Source organism: Mixophyes fleayi, chromosome 11 (assembly GCF_038048845.1).
Source record: "Mixophyes fleayi isolate aMixFle1 chromosome 11, aMixFle1.hap1, whole genome shotgun sequence".
NCBI classification, from domain to species: domain Eukaryota; kingdom Metazoa; phylum Chordata; class Amphibia; order Anura; family Limnodynastidae; genus Mixophyes; species Mixophyes fleayi.
Genome location: NC_134412.1, coordinates 87,586,620 through 87,608,742, shown reverse-complemented (window position 1 = coordinate 87,608,742; position 22,123 = coordinate 87,586,620). Strand labels below are relative to the sequence as shown.

The 22,123-nt window shown below is 41.5% G+C and overlaps 1 protein-coding gene across 4 annotated transcripts in view; it reads left to right on the top strand.

Annotated features, from left to right (window-relative positions):
* Positions 1 to 22,123, top strand: part of LOC142107027 (tumor protein p73-like) — a 119,002-nt gene that overhangs the window by 42,964 nt on the left and 53,915 nt on the right. For 3 of the 4 annotated variants that reach the window (XM_075190154.1, XM_075190152.1, XM_075190151.1), the window contains exon 4: positions 18,765 to 19,010. In XM_075190154.1, coding sequence (XP_075046255.1) covers positions 18,765 to 19,010 — 246 coding nt within the window. Of the gene's footprint in view, positions 1 to 5,782; positions 5,908 to 18,764; positions 19,011 to 22,123 lie in introns of those variants that run through there. The other variant, XM_075190153.1, reaches the window with a different exon arrangement.

The following is a 22,123-nucleotide window of genomic DNA, read 5'->3' as shown; positions in this document are numbered from 1 at the left end:
GTGCAGAGTATGAAGGGTACAGTGAGAGGGCACGGTACAGCGTATGAGGGGTACAGTGAGATGGCACGGTGCAGAGTATGAGGGGTACAGTGAGAGGGCACAGTGCAGAGTATGAAGGGTACAGCGAGAGGGCACTGTGCAGAGTATGAAGGGTACAGCGAGAGGGCACTGTGCAGAGTAAGAAGGGTACAGCGAGAGGGCACGGTGCAGAGTATGAAGGGTACAGCGAGAGGCACGGTGCAGAGTATGAAGGGTGCAGCGAGAGGGCACTGTGCAGAGTGTGAACGGTACAGTGAGAGGGCACGGTGCAGAGTATGAAGGGTACAGTGAGAGGGCACGGTGCAGAGTATGAAGGGTACAGTGAGGACACAGTGCAGAGTATGAAGGGTACAGTGAGAGGGCACGGTGCAGAGTATGAGGGGTACAGTGAGATGGCACGGTGCAGAGTATGAGGGGTACAGTGAGAGGGCACGGTGCAGCGTATGAAGGGTACAGTGAGAGGGCACGGTGCAGAGTATGAGGGGTACAGCGAGAGGGCACGGTGCAGCGTATGAAGGGTGCAGTGAGAGGACACAGTGCAGAGTATGAAGGGTACAGTGAGAGGGCACGGTACAGCGTATGAGGGGTACAGTGAGATGGCACGGTGCAGAGTATGAGGGGTACAGTGAGAGGGCACGGTGCAGAGTATGAAGGGTACAGCGAGAGGGCACTGTGCAGAGTATGAAGGGTACAGCGAGAGGGCACTGTGCAGAGTATGAAGGGTACAGCGAGAGGGCACTGTGCAGAGTATGAAGGGTACAGCGAGAGGGCACGGTGCAGAGTATGAAGGGTGCAGCGAGAGGGCACTGTGCAGAGTGTGAACGGTACAGTGAGAGGGCACTGTGCAGAGTATGAAGGGTACAGTGAGGACACAGTGCAGAGTATGAAGGGTACAGTGAGAGGGCACGGTGCAGAGTATGAGGGGTACAGTGAGATGGCACGGTGCAGAGTATGAGGGGTACAGTGAGAGGGCACGGTGCAGCGTATGAAGGGTACAGTGAGAGGGCACGGTGCAGAGTATAAGGGGTACAGTGAGATGGCACGGTGCAGAGTATGAGGGGTACAGTGAGAGGGCACGGTGCAGCGTATGAAGGGTACAGTGAGAGGGCACGGTGCAGAGTATAAAGGGTACAGTGAGAGGACACAGTGCAGAGTATGAAGGGTACAGCGAGAGGGCACTGTGCAACCTGTGAACGGTACAGTGAGAGGGCACAGTACAGCGTATGAAGGGTACAGCGAGAGGACACAGTGCAGAGTGTGAAGGGTACAGTGAGAGGGCACGGTGCAGCGTATGAAGGGTACAGCGAGAGGGCACGGTGCAGCGTATGAAGGGTGCAGTGAGAGGACACAGTGCAGAGTATGAAGGGTACAGTGAGAGGGCACGGTACAGCGTATGAAGGGTGCAGTGAGAGGACACAGTGCAGAGTGTGAAGGGTACAGTGAGAGGGCACGGTGCAGAGTATGAAGGGTACAGTGAGAGGGCACGGTGCAGCGTATGAAGGGTGCAGTGAGAGGACACAGTGCAGAGTGTGAAGGGTACAGTGAGAGGGCACGGTGCAGAGTATGAAGGGTACAGTGAGAGGGCACGGTGCAGCGTATGAAGGGTACAGTGAGAGGGCACGGTGCAGAGTATAAAGGGTACAGTGAGAGGACACAGTGCAGAGTATGAAGGGTACAGCGAGAGGGCACTGTGCAACCTGTGAACGGTACAGTGAGAGGGCACAGTACAGCGTATGAAGGGTACAGCGAGAGGACACAGTGCAGAGTGTGAAGGGTACAGTGAGAGGGCACGGTGCAGCGTATGAAGGGTACAGTGAGAGGGCACGGTGCAGCGTATGAAGGGTGCAGTGAGATGGCACGGTGCAGAGTATGAAGGGTACAGTGAGAGGGCACGGTACAGCGTATGAAGGGTGCAGTGAGAGGACACAGTGCAGAGTATGAAGGGTACAGTGAGAGGGCACGGTGCAGAGTATGAAGGGTACAGTGAGAGGGCACGGTGCAGCGTATGAAGGGTGCAGTGAGAGGACACAGTGCAGAGTGTGAAGGGTACAGTGAGAGGGCACGGTGCAGAGTATGAAGGGTACAGTGAGAGGGCACGGTGCAGCGTATGAAGGGTGCAGTGAGAGGACACAGTGCAGAGTGTGAAGGGTACAGTGAGAGGGCACTGTACAGCGTGTGAAGGGTGCAGTGAGAGGGCACTGTGCAGAGTATGAAGGGTACAGTGAGAGGGCACGGTACAGCGTATGAAGGGTATAGTTAGCGGAAGGCACGTGGGTACCAGTTGACATCAGTGAGATAGAGCAGCTTGATGGATGGTTACTGGTCCAGGCACAGATCTCGCACACATCCTTACAGATCTTGGCCAGGCTGACCACCAGGATCCACACGGCCACCTGTGTGCTGCCATAGGAGCCCAGGACCAGGAGAGCCGGGATCAGCAGTGTGTCCATAGCCCCACTGTATCCCTCATGACCCCGGAGCACACGCATGTGCAAGTCAGCAGATTGAGAGGCTCAACAGGGATCCGGGAGGTCTCCCAATAGTCGGGGGTCATATTCAAGGAGTGTTACTCATTAAGCTTAGTGACAGGAAGTCAGTGTGCGCAGGAGCAAAGCTTCCCCCCTGATCCCCTTTGCTCAAGTTGTGTATATTGCTTTACATATGTTTTACATCCAGTACATCCTACCAGTGGCAAAATCATTATAGCGGTGCACGCGGGCTGCTTGTGTGTCCAGTCCAGTGCATGCGTACATCGTCCGCGCGGGTTGTGATGGCGCTGCTCAGCTTGTGGCGCTGCTCAGCTTGTGGCGCTGCTCAGCTTGTGATTGGTCGTGTGGTCGTGCGCTGAGTGCTTACTACAGGTGGTGACCGTTATGTTTCATTACACTACTGATGAGTGTGGGTGTGTGTACAGTGATTGGCTACGTGAAGTGAGGTTCTTACAAAAAAGCACTATGTGTGTGTGTGTGTGTGTGTATAATATATATATATATATATATTATTATTATATATTATAACTCATCTGCTACAGTTGTATATATAATATCACTGTATAAATATAATGATTTGGACACATCTCAGTGTCACCCTCCTTTTCCTCTGTGAACAAGACCCCCCCCCCCCCCCCCCCCGCCTCCCCTCTCCCGCTTGGCTTCCTAACTCCGCGGTGGCTTTGTTGTTAATTTTGGCAAAAGTAAGACAGAAGGATCAGGTGGAGAGTGGAATACTAATTATAGGCCAAGCCAAGCCTCCGACTGCTGCTCTATGACACCCTAAGCTGTGACATTCTTACTGTGACGGCATTCTGGGGATTTAATTACTGGGGGCTGCCAAGACGAGACCTCCAATCCCAATCCTTCCCATTTACTAGGCAAACATGAACACACAATAGTATGTGTACAATATATATATATATATATACTGTATACATTTTAATATGTTGTGTAAGAGGACACAACGTGAGTAAGGGCAGATGTACATCCATTGGTCTCAGCATTGTCTGCAGAAGTTAATTTTTTTTAGGCACGTTGATGAACCGGGACGCGGGATAAGTCCAGCCCAATGTTATATGCAGATTCATATCTATAAGATTTGCATTGGCACCTTGATCTTGGACACAGAAGTGTCATGTTTATGTCGCCTGCAGCTTGTAGGGTGCTGTGTATTATTGTTACTATGATGATATTGCTGCTGACAGATTGTCTCTGTTGCTGAGGTCTCCAATTATATGGAAACAAAGGAATAACTGTCCTTATAATTACACCAACTCCATGTGTAAACAAGTGTGTCTTCTTTCACTCGTAGTTACATTGTATCTCAGTTGTGATGGTGGTAGCTGGAAGATATGGAAGCAAAAATCTTCTCCTTGAGAATGTCTTCAAAATCCATTATCCGGTCAACAACATATATACATGTTATTGCTGCATATTAATCACTGTATTGTTTGCTCACCCTCTCCCTAATTTGCAGTTCTACATTTTAGCTGCTAAATACACATTGCTGTCTAGGTTACGTATAAGACTAAAAGGTTGTATACAAGACTGATTACCAGCTATCAGTGCTTTGCCGTCCTCCTTTTTATTTTTGTTTAAGTGTTATGAACTGGCAATGTCCCTGTTTTTTAGTACTTGCCATCTACATTTGAACTCCTTTCAAATGTTAATGTATCTATTCTAATCATGTTTCATATATGTAAGTACAAGTGCTCAGTATCATTCTTCCCTTTCTGCAAATTGAATGAATATTTGGTGACATTGTCTGACTTCACAGTACAACTTCTCTTCCTCTTTTTATTGCCAGGGATGATCCTTGGTATCCACATTTATTTGGGATATGTTTTGCTTGGGATGATTCTTGGTTTTCCGTTTTGCTTAAATTGTTCTCATTGTCTGATCGGTAATTTGTTTGCACAGTACCACTTCTCCTGTTCTGTATTCTGGATGCAATTCTCAGTATCTGTTCCTAATCTGTATGGTGCACCATTTATAATTTGAATCTTGGTAGTGGTGGTGAGGTAAAATCAGTGGCACATTGTCCACAATTGCATTGTTCATGTAGGGTGAACTCTTCCCAAAACTTTAAATGATAAAATTTTGGGAGTGCACAGTGGCTCATTGGTTAGCACTTCTGCCTCACAGCACTGGGGTCATGAGTTCAATTCCCGTCCATGGCCTTATCTGTGTGGAGTTTGTATGTTCTCCCTGTGTGTGTGCGCGTGGGTTTCCTCCGGGTGCTCCGGTTTCCTCCCACACTCCAAAAACATACTGGTAGGTTAATTGGCTGCTATCAAATTGACCCTAGTCTCTCCTTCTCTGTCTGTGTGTGTGTGTATTAGGGAATTTAGATTGTAAGCCCCAATGGGGCAGGGACTGATGTGAATGAGTTCTCTGTACAGCGCTGCGGAATTAGTGGCGCTCTAGAAATAAATGGTGATGATATTGATAGTTTCCCGTGTGCAAAACCCTAATGATAGGTAATTACTCTTTTTCTATACATTTATGCACCAATAATATGATAGTTGTTAGTGTTTGATATAAGGTATTCCGTATTTATTGCAAACACTTCTATTTATGTTTGCAAAACCTTACAAGAGTCCTTTTAATGCCTTAGCAAACACTGTATGTCAACAGAGTAATAATAAACTGTTAAGCATAAAATTAGCTAAAGGTCTTATTGTATTATAGAGGTAAACTCTACGTCTCCCTGATCTTGGCTTGGAGATGAAACCTATTGATTCCACCGTAACGATAACAGTCCTGGGCCGAGCGACCGGTGACCGTAGCCTCTCTAAGCAAGGTGTAAATATCCTTTTAAGTCGTCGCTGATGCAGTTTAGTTCGAGTTGCAGTTTGGCAATTATTACGTGGTTGCTTTGGTGTTTGGCAGAATGCTGCTTTTGTAGAATTAAAATACATTGAGTTTAATAAGAAAGAAGGAACCCCGTCGCCTCCTCCTCCCTCTCCCCCCCCCCCCCCCCCCTCAGTGGGACACTTGGTATAGTCCAATACAACACCGGACAAGCCTGGGCCTGCCTGGTGGTTTAATGAATAGTCATGAGGAAAGGGAAAGGGGGAGGGGCCAAGTTTGTTGTTGGATGCAGCTAGTTGACAGAACCAAGGGAGATGAGAAAAAAAAAAAACATAAAGTAAAAAAAATAAATAATATAACACTCCTTACATGTACCACAGCATCCTCTAAGGCACATACGCTGTGCTGTGCACCTGTGCGGCATCTCTATGTCTCATTCTTACCTACCCTACAGTCTACTCTACTGACCCCATGACTAATCTGCTGGGACAATTCCATTTTGCATTTGTTCTGCAAGAAGACTAAGATGCTTTATATAAGTGACCCCATGCAGCCGTACACGGTAGGTGATGCAGATTGTCCGCCTTCGCTTTTTAATTTAATTTATTTTTTTTTTTCATTCCTGCAAAAAAAAAAAAAAAAAAAGACTTTTCAGCCAACTCCTGCTACCTTACTAGCTTACTACCTTACTAGCTTGCTAGTCTGGCTTTCACACCTGTTGCCATTTAGGCTCTGCCATGCGTGAGATTAGCAAATTAGGGGCTTCTTGTGGGAACCATTCGGAGCAGGCGTCAGTCATAACAATATAAATTAGATACGGTGCAACAGTGCGCGGATTGTTTATGCTTTTTTTTTTTCTTGTTGCTTCACTTTTACTGTGTTTTCAAATTCAGGATAACGTTTGTGACATAAATTGTGTAGCTGTTGCTTTTGCTGATTATATCATTTTGTAGGTGTATATTGCCACTTGCATAATGAAAGCAAATATTATTTACACAATGTTACAAGCGGGAAGCTCACGGGTTAGGACTAGTGGAATTATCAATATGTATAATGAGGCCGCGTCTGGATTTTAGCCACAGAAATGCCGATATCTCTACAGCTGTCCAAATTAGTTTTTGTCTTGAGATACACAATTAAATATTTTTATATACATGAAACAGAGAGCATGATGCACTGTAATAATATAGTTTGTCTGATTGATTAATAGAATGTAATCCAAGGTTTTGTTTGCACTTCTATTTAAAATAAATAAATTGCACAAAACTGTTGTTTAAAAGCTGCAGCAAAATCACTGACTTTTTTAAATGATGCTTTGTTTCCATAATACACTGTTAAAAGTGATTCCATATTTATAAGCATTTAGGAACAAAAAAAAATATTTATTAAAATATATACTGTTATCTGTTTATTAACAAGTTTTGTAATCAAACCTATTTCTGCCTGACAATGTAAACTAAATAGCTACCAATTATAAGGAGGGGAGCTTTAGGACACAGTAGATATGATCTTTAAATAACAAAAGCAAAAAAATGTTACAGTGTGTTATTGCTGCATTCAAACTCTTACATTAAAAATATAATAATAATATTTCACTTTATAAAAAGACTTGATAGTACGGGCAAAGTCGTATACATTTATGGTGTATTTTAATTTATTATAATCAATTATGTTGCGTTTTTGCATATGTCTACTGGCTTGTATTGTTTTTATCCTCTTTAATGTAAAGGCTAACAAAATAATTCAAATTATAATTATAGTTCACTTAATTTTTAAGTTTAATTCTATTGACACTGTCTAGTATATTCTATCTATATGTATCTCAAATCTATCTATGTATCTCATATCTATATCTATCTATCTATCTATTTATCTCATATCTATCTATCTCATATCTATCTATCTATCTATCTATCTATCATCTATCTATCTATTTATCTCATATCTATCTATCTATCTATCTATCTCATATCTATCTATCTATCTATCTATCTCATAACTCTCTCTCATATCTATATCTATCTATCCTATCTATCATCTATCTATCTCATATCTATCTCATATCTATCTATCTATCTATCTATCTATCTATCTATCTATCTATCTATCTCATAACTATCTATCTATCTATCTATCTCTCTCATATCTATATCTATCTATCTATCTATCTACCTATCTATCTATCTATCTATCTATCTATCTATCTATCTATCTATCTCTCTCATATCTATATCTATCTATCTATCTATCTATCTATCTATCTCATATCTATATCTATCTATCTATCTATCTATCTATCTATCTATCTATCTATCTATCTCATATCTATATCTATCTATCTCCTATCTATCTCTCTGATATCTATATATATATCTATCTATCTACCTCTCTCATATCTATATCTATCCTATCTATCTATCTCTCATATCTATATCTATCTATCTATCTATCTAGCTCTCTCATATCTATATCTATCTATCTATCTATCTATCTATCTATCTATCTATCTCTCTCATATCTATATCTATCTATCTATCTCTCTCATATCTATATCTATCTATCTATCTATCTATCTATCTCATATCTATCTATCTATCTATCTATCTATCTATCTCTCTCATATCTATATCTATCTATCTATCTATCTATCTATCTATCTATCTATCTATCTATCTATCTCATATCTATCTATCTATCTATCTATCTATCTATCTCATAACTATCTATCTATCTATCTATCTATCTATCTCATATCTATCTATCTATCTATCTATCTATCTATCTATCTATCTATCTCATATCTATCTATCTATCTATCTATCTATCTATCTATCTCATAACTATCTATCTATCTATCTATCTATCTCATATCTATCTATCTATCTATCTATCTATCTCATATCTATCTATTTATCTATCTATCTATCTATCTATCTATCTATCTATCTATCTCTCTATCTCATATCTATCTATCTATCTATCTATCTATCTATCTATCTATCTATCTATCTCATATCTATCTATTTATCTATCTATCTATCTATCTCATATCTATCTATCTATCTATCTATCTATCTATCTATCTATCTCATATCTATCTATCTATCTATCTATCTATCTATCTATCTATCTCATATCTATCTATCTATCTATCTATCTATCTATCTATCTCTCTGATATCTCATAGCTATCTATCTATCTATATATCTATCTATCTATCTATCTATCTATCTATCTATCTCATATCTATCTATCTATCTATCTATCTATCTATCTCATATCTATCTATCTATCTATCTATCTATCTATCTATCTATCTCATATCTATCTATCTATCTATCTATCTATCTCATATCTGTCTATCTATCTTTAGTATTAAGCCACAAGCTGAGGACTATAATGAACTATAATTCAGGACAATGATCTCAGTTACGTCTCCTACAACCCTCTAGTATCTGTCTGCACCGTACGCACCGCTCTTTCCCCGCTGCACCAGACAGCTGTGTCTCCTACGCTCCCCAGATGAGGCACCATAACCCCCCTTATCATTGTCCCCCAGGAGCCCCATCTCTTCCTTCTCACTTGTCCACCAACAATAATTGAAAAATCATGTAAACAAAAACATTTCTATTGTTATTTCTTGTGATATAAGTGACGCTGGGTGCGCTGAAGTGTCGCCATGTCTGAGGACCAGCGTCCTAGTGGTGTTCTAGGGGGGAAACCACATAGTGGGCACCTTGTGCCGGGTCACTGGGCTACCGTGGTCCGAGTCACTGGGCTACCGTGGTCCGAGTCACTGGGCTACCGTGGTCCGAGTCACTGGGCTACCGTGGTCCGAGTCACTGGGCTACCGTGGTCCGAGTCACTGGGCTAACGTGGTCCGAGTCACTGGGCTAACGTGGTCCGAGTCACTGGGCTACCGTGGTCCGAGTCACTGGGCTACCGTGGTCCGAGTCACTGGGCTACCGTGGTCCGAGTCACTGGGCTACCTGCGTTTTTTTCTTCTAATAGGCTGTGATCCATGTTTTGCCGTCCAGACTAAAAATTGACAGCCGGCCCCTGGATACCCCCAATGTTAAGAAAATCTGTCTGATAGGTAAATGGTGGAGAGTAAATCCCCTTAAATGCAAACAAGGATATGAAGGAATATATTTTATATTTTTACTATTATATCTTAACAGGAAAGGTACACATAGGTAAACAACTCTATATAGCACAGGTAAGGCAGTATCTATATACAGTATAGTATCTCTATCAGTGTCTATATACAGTATAGAATCTCTATCAGTATCTATATACAGTGTAGTATCTATATCAGTATCTATATACAGTATAGTATCTATATACAGTGTAGTATCTATATCAGTATCTATATACAGTATAGTATCTATATACAGTATAGAATCTCTATCAGTATCTATATACAGTGTAGTATCTCTATCAGTGCCTATATACAGTATAGTATCTATATACAGTATAGTATCTCTATCAGTATCTATATGCAGTATAGTATCTATATACAGTGTAGTATCTATATCAGTATCTATATACAGTGTAGTATCTATATCAGTATCTATATGCAGTATAGTATCTATATACAGTGTAGTATCTATATCAGTATCTATATACAGTGTAGTATCTATATCAGTATCTATATGCAGTATAGTATCTATATACAGTGTAGTATCTATATCAGTATCTATATACAGTGTAGTATCTATATCAGTATCTATATACAGTATAGTATCTCTATCAGTGCCTATATACAGTATAGTATCTCTATCAGTATCTATATACAGTGTAGTATCTATATCATTATCTATATACAGTATAGTATCTCTATCAGTGCCTATATACAGTATAGTATCTCTATCAGTATCTATATACAGTGTAGTATCTATATCATTATCTATATACATTATAGTATCTCTATCAGTGTCTATATACAGTGTAGTATCTATATCATTATCTATACACCAATCAGCCACAACAATAAAGCCACTGACAAGTGACGTGAATAACATTGATTATCTTGTTACACTGACAGGGACATATAATGGGGTGGGATATATTAGGCAGCTAGTGAACAGTCAGTTCTTGAAGTTGATGTGTTGGAAGCAGGAAAATGGGCAAGCGTAAGGATCTGGGAGACTTTGACAAGCATCACCAAAACGGCAGGTCTTGTGGGGTGCTACCAGTATGCAGCGGGTAGTACCTACCAAGAGTGGTCCAAGGAAGAACAACCAGTGAACCGGTGACAGGATCATGGGCGCCCAGAATCATTGATGCGCGTGAGGAGCGAAGGCTGGGCGTCTGGCCCAATCCCACAGAAGAGCTACTGTAGCACAAATTGCTGGAAAAGTTAATGCTGGTTATGATAGGAAGGTGTCAGAACACACAGTGCATCGCAGCTTGCTGCGTATGGGTCTGCGTAGCCACAGACCGACCAGAGAGCCCATGCTGACCCCTGTCCACTACCTACAATGGGCACGTGACTGCCAGAACTGGAGCAAAGGAGCGGTACGGTGGCTCAGTGGTTAACACTTCTGCCTCACAGCACTGGGGTCATGAGTTCGATTTCCAACCATGGCCTTATCTGTGAGGAGTTTGTATGTTCTCCCCGTGCTTGTGTGCGTTTCTTCCGGGTGCTCCGGTTTCCTTCCACACTCCAAAAATATACTGGTAGGTTAATTGGCTGCTATTAAATTGCCCTTAGTCTCTCTTGGTCTGACTGTGTGTATGTTAGGGGTTTTAGAGTGTAAGCTCCAATGGGACAGGGACTGATGTGAATGAGTTCTCTGTACAGCGCTGCGGAATTAGTGGCGCTATATAAATGAATAGATGATGATGAATGGAAGAAGGTGGTCTGGTCTGATGTTTTCTTTTACATCATATGGACGGTTGGGTGAGCGTGCATCATTAACCAGGGGAAGAGATGGCACCAGGATGCACTATGGGAAGAAGGCAGCTGGCGGAGGCAGTGTGATGCTCTGGGCAATGTACTGCTGGGAAACCTTGGGTCCTGGCATTCATGTGGATGTTACTTTGACACGTACCACCTGCCTAAACATTGCTGCAGACCAAGTACACCCCTTCGTGGTAACGGTATTCCCTGATGTCAGTGGCCTCTTTCAGCAGGATAATGCGCCTGGTCACACTGCAAAAATTGTGCAGGAATGGTTTGAGGAACATGACAAAGAGTTCAAGGTGTTGACTTGGCCTCCAAATTCCTCAAATCTCAATTTGATGGAGCATCTGTGGGATTATCTGGAAAAACAAGTCCGAGCCATGGAGACCCCACCTCGCAACTAACGGGATCTGCTGCTAACGTCTTGGTACCACAGGACACCTTCAGAGCTCTTGTGGAGTCCATTCCTTGACGGGTCAGAGCTGTTTTGTCTGCACGAAGGGACCTACACAATAATAGGCAGGTGGTATTAATGCTGAGGCTAATCAGTGTATATTGTCTTTTCTTCTTAGAACATAAGCAAATTTGTGCCACTTCTTCAGTTTTAGTGGGAAGATTAAACTCTTTAATTACTTTTATTCAAAAAGGAAAAGACAAAAGCAATTTATTTATTGAATATAAACCATTTTTAAGTGCGTTCTCCCTAAGGTCCTGTGTTTCCCCAGTTTTTAAGTGAGCATAGATAAAGCAACATGTTGGCTATCAGATTGATAATGGCAGCACAGAGTATTACAGGGATGAGGCTGTGTTCTGTACTCTGGTGTAATTGTGTCAGTGAGGACAGAGCTGCATGTGACAGGGGCAGTGACATGATGTGAGGAGGGGAATGGAGGCAGCGGGAAGCCACAGACTGAGAGTTATATAGTGTAAGGAGCAGGGTCCCCAGCAGCACAGAGTATATCAGGAGATGAGTGATGTGTTAGTGAGGACAGGGCTGCATGTGACAGGGGCAGTGACATGATGTGAGGAGGAGAATGGAGGCAGCAGGAAGCCACAGACTGAGGGTTATATAGTGTAAGGAGCAGGGTCCCCAGCAGCACAGAGTATATCAGGAGATGAGTGATTTGTTGGTGAGGACAGAGCTGCATGTGACAGGGGCAGTGACATGATGTGAGGAGGGGAATGGAGGCAGCAGGAAGCCACAGACTGAGAGTTATATAGTGGAAGGAGCAGGGTCCCCAGCAGCACAGAGTATATCAGGAGATGAGTGATGTGTTAGTGAGGACAGGGCTGCATGTGACAGGGGCAGTGACATGATGTGAGGAGGGGAATGGAGGCAGCAGGAAGCCACAGACTGAGAGTTATATAGTGGAAGGAGCAGGGTCCTCCAGCAGCACAGAGTGTATCAGGAGATGAGTGATGTGTTAGTGAGGACAGGGCTGCATGTGACAGGGGCAGTGACATGATGTGAGGAGGGGAATGGAGGCAGCAGGAAGCCACAGACTGAGAGTTATATAGTGGAAGGAGCAGGGTCCCCAGCAGCACAGAGTAGTGATGTGGGGACTCTTGTCAGTGATGCAATAATTGTGGTCTTAAATGCTTTTCTATATATACTGCAGCTCCTAACTTGTTAATTTTAAATGTTATAATCACTATCATCTGACATGTTTCCTTATGTACCAATAGAGTGAATGAAGCTTACACCTCTGTAAATAATCATTGGATGCACTTTACACATCATTAATATTTATATGTTAATCCATTTGTCAGCTTATGAAAAAGATAGATGTAAAACAAAACGACCTTGTTTTAATCAACAATTACTGTTTTTAACAATTTTTTCTATATAACTATGTCTGATTTATCCCTGATGTAAACTTTTCAGCACAATCTGCTACAATTAGCCATATCCCATTATCATAATCTTTTCGCTCTTGGTGGATACTATGACATTGCCCCTTTTTAAACGATGTTTTGTTTTTAATTTTCAAGCAAAAATTTGTTTAACATAGTTTAGCAATCTATTACGTGAATGGGGCTATTGTCTTTGACCTCTCTATAAGAAAGATCTTATTGACAGAGCTAATAACATTCATTCTTGTGGTCTTCAAGAATGTGGGATAATGTGTCTGAACAACTTCAGTTTAATTTACTTGCAGGAACAACTCCTGATAATTGCATCGGCTAATAAACAGGGCACACGTGTGGCTCAGGCTCCCTCTTGTAGTAATTGTTCTCAGAGTACAATATTAAGGATACATTCCGGAACTCAAAGTTGGAGGTTCCAGATTCCGGGTTATAGACTTTAGTGCTATCGCCGTAGCGACACGACAGGTAGTGGAACCTTTCCTATGGGGTCCGATACTTACTAGCTTTCCTTACACATTTGATCACTTTGCTGATAAATTGCTTTTGTTAAATGCTGCCTGTGGGCTGGGGGGATAGTGATCCCTCCCAGACTTTCAAAGCTCAATTGAGGGATAATTAGAAAAGCAAATACAGGGCAGCTCACACAAGTCTCCGCAGATTCCCACCCAGATAAGAGTATGAGACTGTTTTCTTCTATACAGACTTGTCCGCCGTCATCTATAGTAACTGCCACAAAGAAAAATGATAGGGAATCCATATGAATGCACATTGAAAGTTATTTTATTTTTTTCCCAGTGGAATTCACAAAACAAAATTTTAAATTCTGTTCTCTTAAAACAAACGTTCTCAAGTCGTTAGCACTCCTAAAATTATGTTAATTTAACTAATGCAAAAGAGGATACCTTTAGCACTTGTCTAATATTATAAAAAATATATATATATATATATATATATAATATGTTTTAATTTGTTTCAGTGAGTTTTATTTCAATAACCAATTCATTTTTTATACAGCTAGCATGTGATAGCTGCATTAAAGTACTTTGATTCTATGGAGGCTTATTACATAAAGATCCTTACAAAGCCAGACCGTGAAGAATGGGAAGGGAGGGGTTTCAGTGCAGTCTAGAACTTAGAAAGTGCTAGCCACGCCCCTACAGTAGGTTGACCACGCCCACTCGACGATTGACACTCCCACTTAGATGGGGGGCGCCGGTGTCCTGTCTCGCCCAGTGCACTAAAATTTCTAATTACGGCACTGATGGGTATATATAATCATAATACAAATGTAGTATCAGGTTCAATATTATCATTCTCAGGCATTATTCTCGTTCCACAACCGTCCATATTTGGTCATTGTACCTACATCACTAGAACTGATCCAGCCTCGGACCTCGGAATCTCATCACAAGCAGACGGAACACTGTAGAAGCTGCTTTCCTCGTCCTCTGCTGAAAGCTTATGATGTGGATGTTAAGCTGGAATTGTATTTTACAGGCAGATCTTTGCACACTCCAGATCAATGCTTATTACTTTAAAGGGCGGCAAAACCTAAAATACAAATTGCTTTATATAGAAGAACTAATAATAACGTACAGAAATACAGAGAGTGAGATTTTCAGAACTGAGTATATTCATATACGGGAGCAGGAGATTCTCACAGGCCAGTGCAGTAGGATGTTTAATGGCTGGTAATGCTATATGTAGTATTATATATGTCTCACACTGTGCTGTTCAGCGAATCATCCAGCACACAACAACACAGAGAACAGGACAGAAATCTCATGATCCTCAAAGTGCTTTAACAATGAAATTGTGGGGTACACACTGCAGAAAATTTCCCCCGAAGTGATATCATTAACGATTTTACCAACGACTAAAAGTCCCGATCAGCAGCCGATTCATGATTACACACTGATACGATTTACCTTCAGATCTGTGCTCTTCATCTGGTCGTTTAGTCTTCAGAGAATGACAACACAATATTCATTCATTCATTATTGTCACATTGTCACACTGATTAAAACCGCCTTGTTATAACTATCCACATGTCCTAATGAATTTCGTTAGCTTCTGTGACTCTGAAACTAAACATTCTGTCTCAGAACGATCAAATGAATTATTCCTTCTACAGCGCTCTCTACATTTATTCACCAGGACATTCATCGCCAGCATCGGCTGAAAAGAGCCCGACTCTGTAACCTCTATGGAGATCGTGAGCATGATGAGTGTATACACACTACATGATCGGTCGGTGATGGGTCGGAAAGTATTAAACAGTACGACCAACCAAATGAAACGATGATCGGCACTTTAGAACGACTTTAGATCATCGTGTCACTATACACACTCACACAATATCTGACCAAACGGTTGTATGTCGGCTGATTGGCAAGAAGATCAGATGAAAAACATCTAGTGTGTACCCAGCCTAAGAAAACCTACTCATTTATTTTCTTAACTTTCCTTAATGAGTCAGGCCCTACATATCTTCACACTGCCCATCAAAAATCTTTTGCCTTCTGTGTCTAAAACGACTACCCGTGTATTTCAAGGAACACTGAACTTCCTGTTTTGAAATATAAGAATATTAGAAGTCAGCACAGAGCTCCGTGAACTGTATACAACAACGGTGGGCTTTTCATAATGAATCTACAGTACAGAGTAGGTTATGCCTTTTGAGTCAACAATAGTTTTTCAATGATTGAATAAAAGTATTTTGTTTAGTTAATGAAGATATGACTATAGCATTGAGCCTGTAGAATATGCTAGGTGTCTGCCAAGTAGGGGGATTAGTGTTGATGGGGCATTAATTAGCCAAATCCCTCCCACCTATTTGCCCTTTAAATTCAGTTTTGTGTATACATCTTGTGGGCATTTACACTAACAAACAAACTGCATTTACCCTTAATCCGTCAGCATTGTCTGTCACTCTCATGCTTGGAAGACACATTATTTAGAGTACGTAACCCAATCTGGTTGAAGTCTGTAGTCCCCTCAACTCAGATTATAGTCCCGGTCTCGCCACAGCTATATAACGGGGAACAATGAGTCCTATTTGTAATAAACATATTGTAGACAATTCCTGTACTACGGTGTTGATTATATGGATGTTGTAAGTCGCTGGCGAGAGTTCGTAATATAACTGAAATGATCAAGTTTCAAAGGAGAGATGGAATTTGTTTGGAACACAAATAGGCGAGGGTTTTTCAACGTTATCATGTACGATGGTAACTGTTTTCCAAGTACACCCTGAAGTGTGTTTATACTAGTTTCCCCCTAATTTGTGTAAATGTATTAAAATTACCCCTGTAATCTAAGTAAGTTTATACGAAGCTACTCCGTGTGTATTTAAATTTTGTTAAAAAATATATTTTTAATTTAGTTTCATGTTTTATTATATACGTATACAGTTAATGTTATTTTGGATTATATTTAATGGACTAAAGTGGTTCTTGAGGTAGACGCAGGGGAGTAAGTCGCAATCAAGGGGCGCCACAGCAAAATTGTGGGCAGGGGTGGCGATGCTTCTGAGCGGGGGCTTTTGTAGCGGACGAATCGGCATCACTGGGCCCTCTGGCAGGATACACGAATCGGACGTCGAGAGAGTAGGTCCCCGGTGAACTATTATATACCTCCGAATGTGACTTATTTCACCCGAAACACATTGCTGTGCTCCCATGATTGGCAATTATTTCCCAATTCAACAATTTAATTTAACTTCAACAAAATAAAAAATCAAGACAGAACACCGTTCACGTACATTAATTAAAGTTACACTTGTACCTAAGTGGCCGAACAGGGTGTACCAGCTGTTTCATTAAATAAAACTTTTCAGTTTAAAATTTTGCTCGGTATAGGCCTGTGGCTTAAAATAATCATGAGGGGGGGTCGGGTCGGTTCTATTGCATGTTGCAAAAAGGGCAGTTTGCCACGGATTGTTAAAAGAGAGTCTTTCTCTGAGTCTGCAGACCCATGTTGCAGACAGAGTTAATCACTTGCACTCCGTTGCACACAGGTGGAAGACATGGGTGCGATTAATTTTTGGTTTAATAGTTGGTTCATGTCGGGGAAAAAGCATAAATAGCTGGTGTTGTGTTGTGCGCGGGTCGACCGATGCTGAACAAGGTGGCCGGTGACTAAAGCTGGGTACACACTACAGAAATTTCAACCAACTTTTTATGCCGAGTGATTTTACATGCGATCGATGGTCCGATCGCTCGGCCCATGGACTGCATACACACTAGGCTTGTTTAGGACGATAAAGGGAAGAGCGGACGTCCCTTTAGCGACTTTTTACAGCCATGTTGTCGTGAACAATGACTGTAATTTCGTACTCACTGTTGTGGATCGGTCGGAAGTTTATACACACTACACAACGGAAACGAGATTGGAAAGAAAATATTAAACGGTACGACCAACCAAATGAGGCGACAATCGTCCATTTGGGCAGACTTTCGACCATCGTGTCACTGCACACACTGACCCGACTTTTGAACGAGTGGTCGTATGTCAGCTGATTGAGCCGATTATTGGACGAAAAGTGTTTAGTCAGAATCAGGGTTGCGGGAAATTGTAAATACTTCTGTTTTGTTTGCTGACTACACCTCTTGCTGTTCTGACATCCCTGAAAAAAGTGCAGCAAAACAGTTCATCAAATCTGTGTGAGCACTGTGTGTTTGTCCTGCTTATCGCATTCATGGGGCAAAAGTGTGTTTTGAAGCTTTATGTTGTTATCCAATTTTGAGCAAAGTTCGCTTAGAAATGCGAAGGGTTTTGCGATGATTTTTGCACTGCATAATTGAGGTCATTGTGTGAGTAAAGCCATACCCTAATTCTCTACAGAACATAAAACCTGTTTCTAGAGTACAAAGAAAACATACCAGACTGTTTAGACTTTAGGATATAGTGGAAACCATTTTTACCAGTGTAGAATCCATTAGGTGGCGCTGTTCCTGCTTATTACCTTTTATTATGTAGCCCTAACCTTTCTTCCCACCAGCTCTGTGTAATTGATGAGTACAATGTATTTCACATAAAAATGGAGGCCGACACTTACTGTAGAGAGGCCCCTGCTTGTATAAACTACAACTCCCAGCATGCAGTGCAAGCTATTGGCTGTTTGAATTTACCTCATACAATGATCAGTTTGAGCCAATCCCTACCTTAGATAACCGGAGTCTAGATGTTATCATATCTTTATGAACTTCACCAAAAAACTGCATTTTAGATATTTTCTGCAATTATTCTGAAGATCTATTTTAATTGAGGTAAACGATGTATTTTTTCCATTTCCATCCGATGTCAACGGGTTGAGTTTGTAATGTTGCACAGGAGCCTTGAGACTTTCCCCAGCCTTTTAAGCCGCTGAGTGCACTTTGTATTGACTAGCACAGAGGTATTCCGGCACTCGCAGAGAGCTCACAACAAAACCTGTCACTCTATCCTCTTACAAGTGTTGACCTGTTGCAAAAAAAAAAAAAGGAAAAAACCCCCAGGAAATTTTTGAAATGACTCCAAAGCCGACATGTCCTTTAAGAATCCTGTAACTAGACACCTTGGGTTCTAAAATGCAGCTGATGATTCTACCCCTCTTACCTGTGTCTTTATCTCCCTCCTCCCCCTTTTCTCTCCGTCTGCAGTCCCAGTTCAATCTGATGAACAGCACCATGGATCAGACCACCGGCAGCCGGGCAGCCTCCACCAGTCCCTACAACCCCGAGCACAGCGCCAATGTCCCCACGCACTCCCCGTACTCGCAGCCCAGCTCCACCTTTGACGCCATGTCTCCCGCGCCCGTTATCCCGTCCAACACCGACTACCCGGGACCGCACACCTTTGAAGTCACCTTTCAGCAATCCAGCACCGCTAAGTCGGCCACGTGGACTGTAAGTTACCCATCTATTTACTGTGGATATATCTGTTTATATTGTGAATTTTCTCCGTGTCACTAACTGCTTTGAAACGTTATACATGGAGGTACCACCTTCCTGATTGCTGGGAAGTCACGGTATCTGTACAAGTGGGATGTAACTAGACTTTGAAAGGGGACACACGCATGTATGTATTTATATATTGCATCCATCTACATATACCGCAAGCAATGCAGCTGCCTATTATACTAGGGTGATGTTAGATTGTTAGCTCACGTGGTGCATTCACTCAATAGGTTTTGTTTCGTGGAGGGTTCGAAAACCTATAGGACCATGTGATATATTATTGAGTAGTGTGATATATTGTGGGGCATCATCAATTATCATCCAGCTTTAATACGCAGTATCTCAAACTATTCTATAATAAATTACCCCCCCCCCCCCCACCCCAAATTCTGAAGTTCCAATGTTAATAATTGCTTTTATTTTAATTGTAACTAAAGCTGTCGGCTTTTGGCGTAACCATTAAATAAGTTCTTTGGTACCTCATTGTCAGATATAGTAACAATATACTAGATTGCATCTGTGCTACAAACCCCAGAACTCTTACGGAACATTGCTGTGTTGACGATGTGTATGTTGCTGATCAGCCTGAGAGTTGTCGATCCTTCTCCTCTCACTGATTGGTTATCATCTTCTTCGTTATCAGACTGATGATTCTGTTGAAGGTTTCGAGCTCCCGTAATTTCGGAATTGATAACAAGGACACGGTAGTGATGCGGAGGTTACTCCCCATCCTTATTTTTGGGTTTCAAATAACTTACAAGGAATGAATACCTTCACTCTAATACTTATGTTTGGGACACATGAACCGTGAATTCTGAGTAAATATACATTTTAAGTCAAAGTGGACTATTCTATCAAATGTTTTATGCCAAAATGTGATTTCAAAAGTAAAAAAAAAACTACTTGCAGAATGAAATTGGATTTAACAGGTTGAAAGTGTTGTTAAAAATAATTTTATTTATAGTGGAATAAAATGTGTATTGTGCTAAACGTTGTTTTGGGGCAGAAAAACACTTTAAAGTATCAACTTGTTTAATGATAAGAACACTACTTTGTGCATGTAATTCATTTTAAAGCTACACTTTTACAAGACAATGTTTTCATCGTTCCTAATGTTATTTTTATAAACGTTAGAGTCCACGACGAAGATGTTATCTAATGATAAAAATGCATAAAACATTTAAGAAAATTCACTTTGTATAATAATATTTACATCTTCTTTACTACATGTTTATAGAATAAACCCCAAAAACTCATAAACAAAAGAGGAATGTTGTCCCTAACTTATATGCAATGTAAAGGAAGAGCTACACGGTTTTTCTATAGATGCCATATATAGCGGAGTATAACAGACATACTCTATCAATGACGGCTGTAAGTGCATTTCTGTGGCTGTTCTCTAAAATATTACTTTATTTTCATATTCCATATCTCTTTTTCAATATTGCATATTGTATTTATTTATAAGCTGTTTTACTTTGTTATTATTAAATTATTGCAACAGCAAAAAAGTCCTAAAAGTTTTCCAAGCCGGCAGGTGAGAGGTCATGATACAAAGTTAGGTTGGAAGTTAATTCTACGCAGTTCTACTTTACAAACGAGGAGGTATATTAATTATATAACACAGTGTATTATATTTACAGAACAATTATATTTTATAATATTTATTGCATTATACAGTATATTCTTTCCAGAAACAGAGTAAGCCCAGCATATCATGGGCTAGTTAGAGAGGGTGATGTATTAATGTGATACAAGCGTTCAAAATTATTGTCTTCACACAATGGAGGGAGCCATTTTGTGGGCTGAACCAATATTCAAATCCACCAATCACAAGGAAGCAGCGAGGCACGCAACGAAGGCAGCCATGAACACAATATTGTTGAGCATGCAGCCTATCAATTCACTAGGAGCTAGTGACAAAAAATGTCTCATTGTTACTGTCACTTGTTCTTAGGGAACTGATAGGCGACTCTGATGGTGAATCCCCCCACAATATGGCTGTCTTTCCTGTGTAACTCACATGCGCCTCAGTGATGTCACCAGATCCTAGTGGAACTATGGGTAGTTTTAGCATCAATATTGGTTCATCCCACAAAATGGCTTCCTGCACTGTGTGTAGGCCATACTTGTCAACTTTTCCTTGTTGGCTTCACGGAGATCCCGGGGGAGGTGGGTGCGCGGGGGCGGGGTTTTGACTAAACGCATCATAAGATGACGCTATATTTGCATCATTAAGCCCCGCCCCCGCCACTTATCTATTGCGGGAGGTTGCCCTGCTCTCCCGGGAGGTCTCCCAGAAATGCGGGAGTCTCCCAGACATTCTGGCAGAGTAGGCAACTATGTGTTAAAGAACAGCAGCTAATGAATCTCTAGAGACCGAAGTGTCTTTTACATTTCTGTCTCCATTACTGAAGTCATGTTGTCTTACCTGTCAGTCTTTGATTAACTCTTGGTCTCCATGAAAATGGCCACCTCCATAGGCATCAATGCATGGACATAGGACACAATTTCTGAACGGTGTCATCATGCCACGGATGGCGAAGCCAACCACGTCTTGTACTGGCTCAGCCTCAGGGAGAATGCCAGACTCTTCAGGGAGTGAGGGAGATCACCCCTATTTCAGGGAGTCTCCCTGACATTCAGGGAGACTTGGCAAGTATGATGTAGGCATAGGTGATTATTGAAAGAGAAAAAGGGGAGCAGAGGTTATATTTTAGAGGAATTCCTTGGTGCGTATAGAGGACTTGAAGTTTGCACCAGCCAATATTGTCAAACTGAGCAGTAGTTAGGACATAAATGATTGTCTTATTTAATGGAAGAGGTGGATTTAAGGAGGCAGAAAGTTGGACTTTGCGACATTTTTCCATTACGCAATCCTCACGCCCTGCCCAAGGAAGTGTCGCCTCCTCAAATTAGATGGGGGCATTGTGTACAGTCATTTGTCCCTGATTTGGGATTTAAATATTAGGAGGAGTGGGCAATTTGTTAGAAACTACATTTTTTTTAAACAAATAAACCAAACATTATCTCCCCCAACAGCGCTCCTTATGCATATGGCC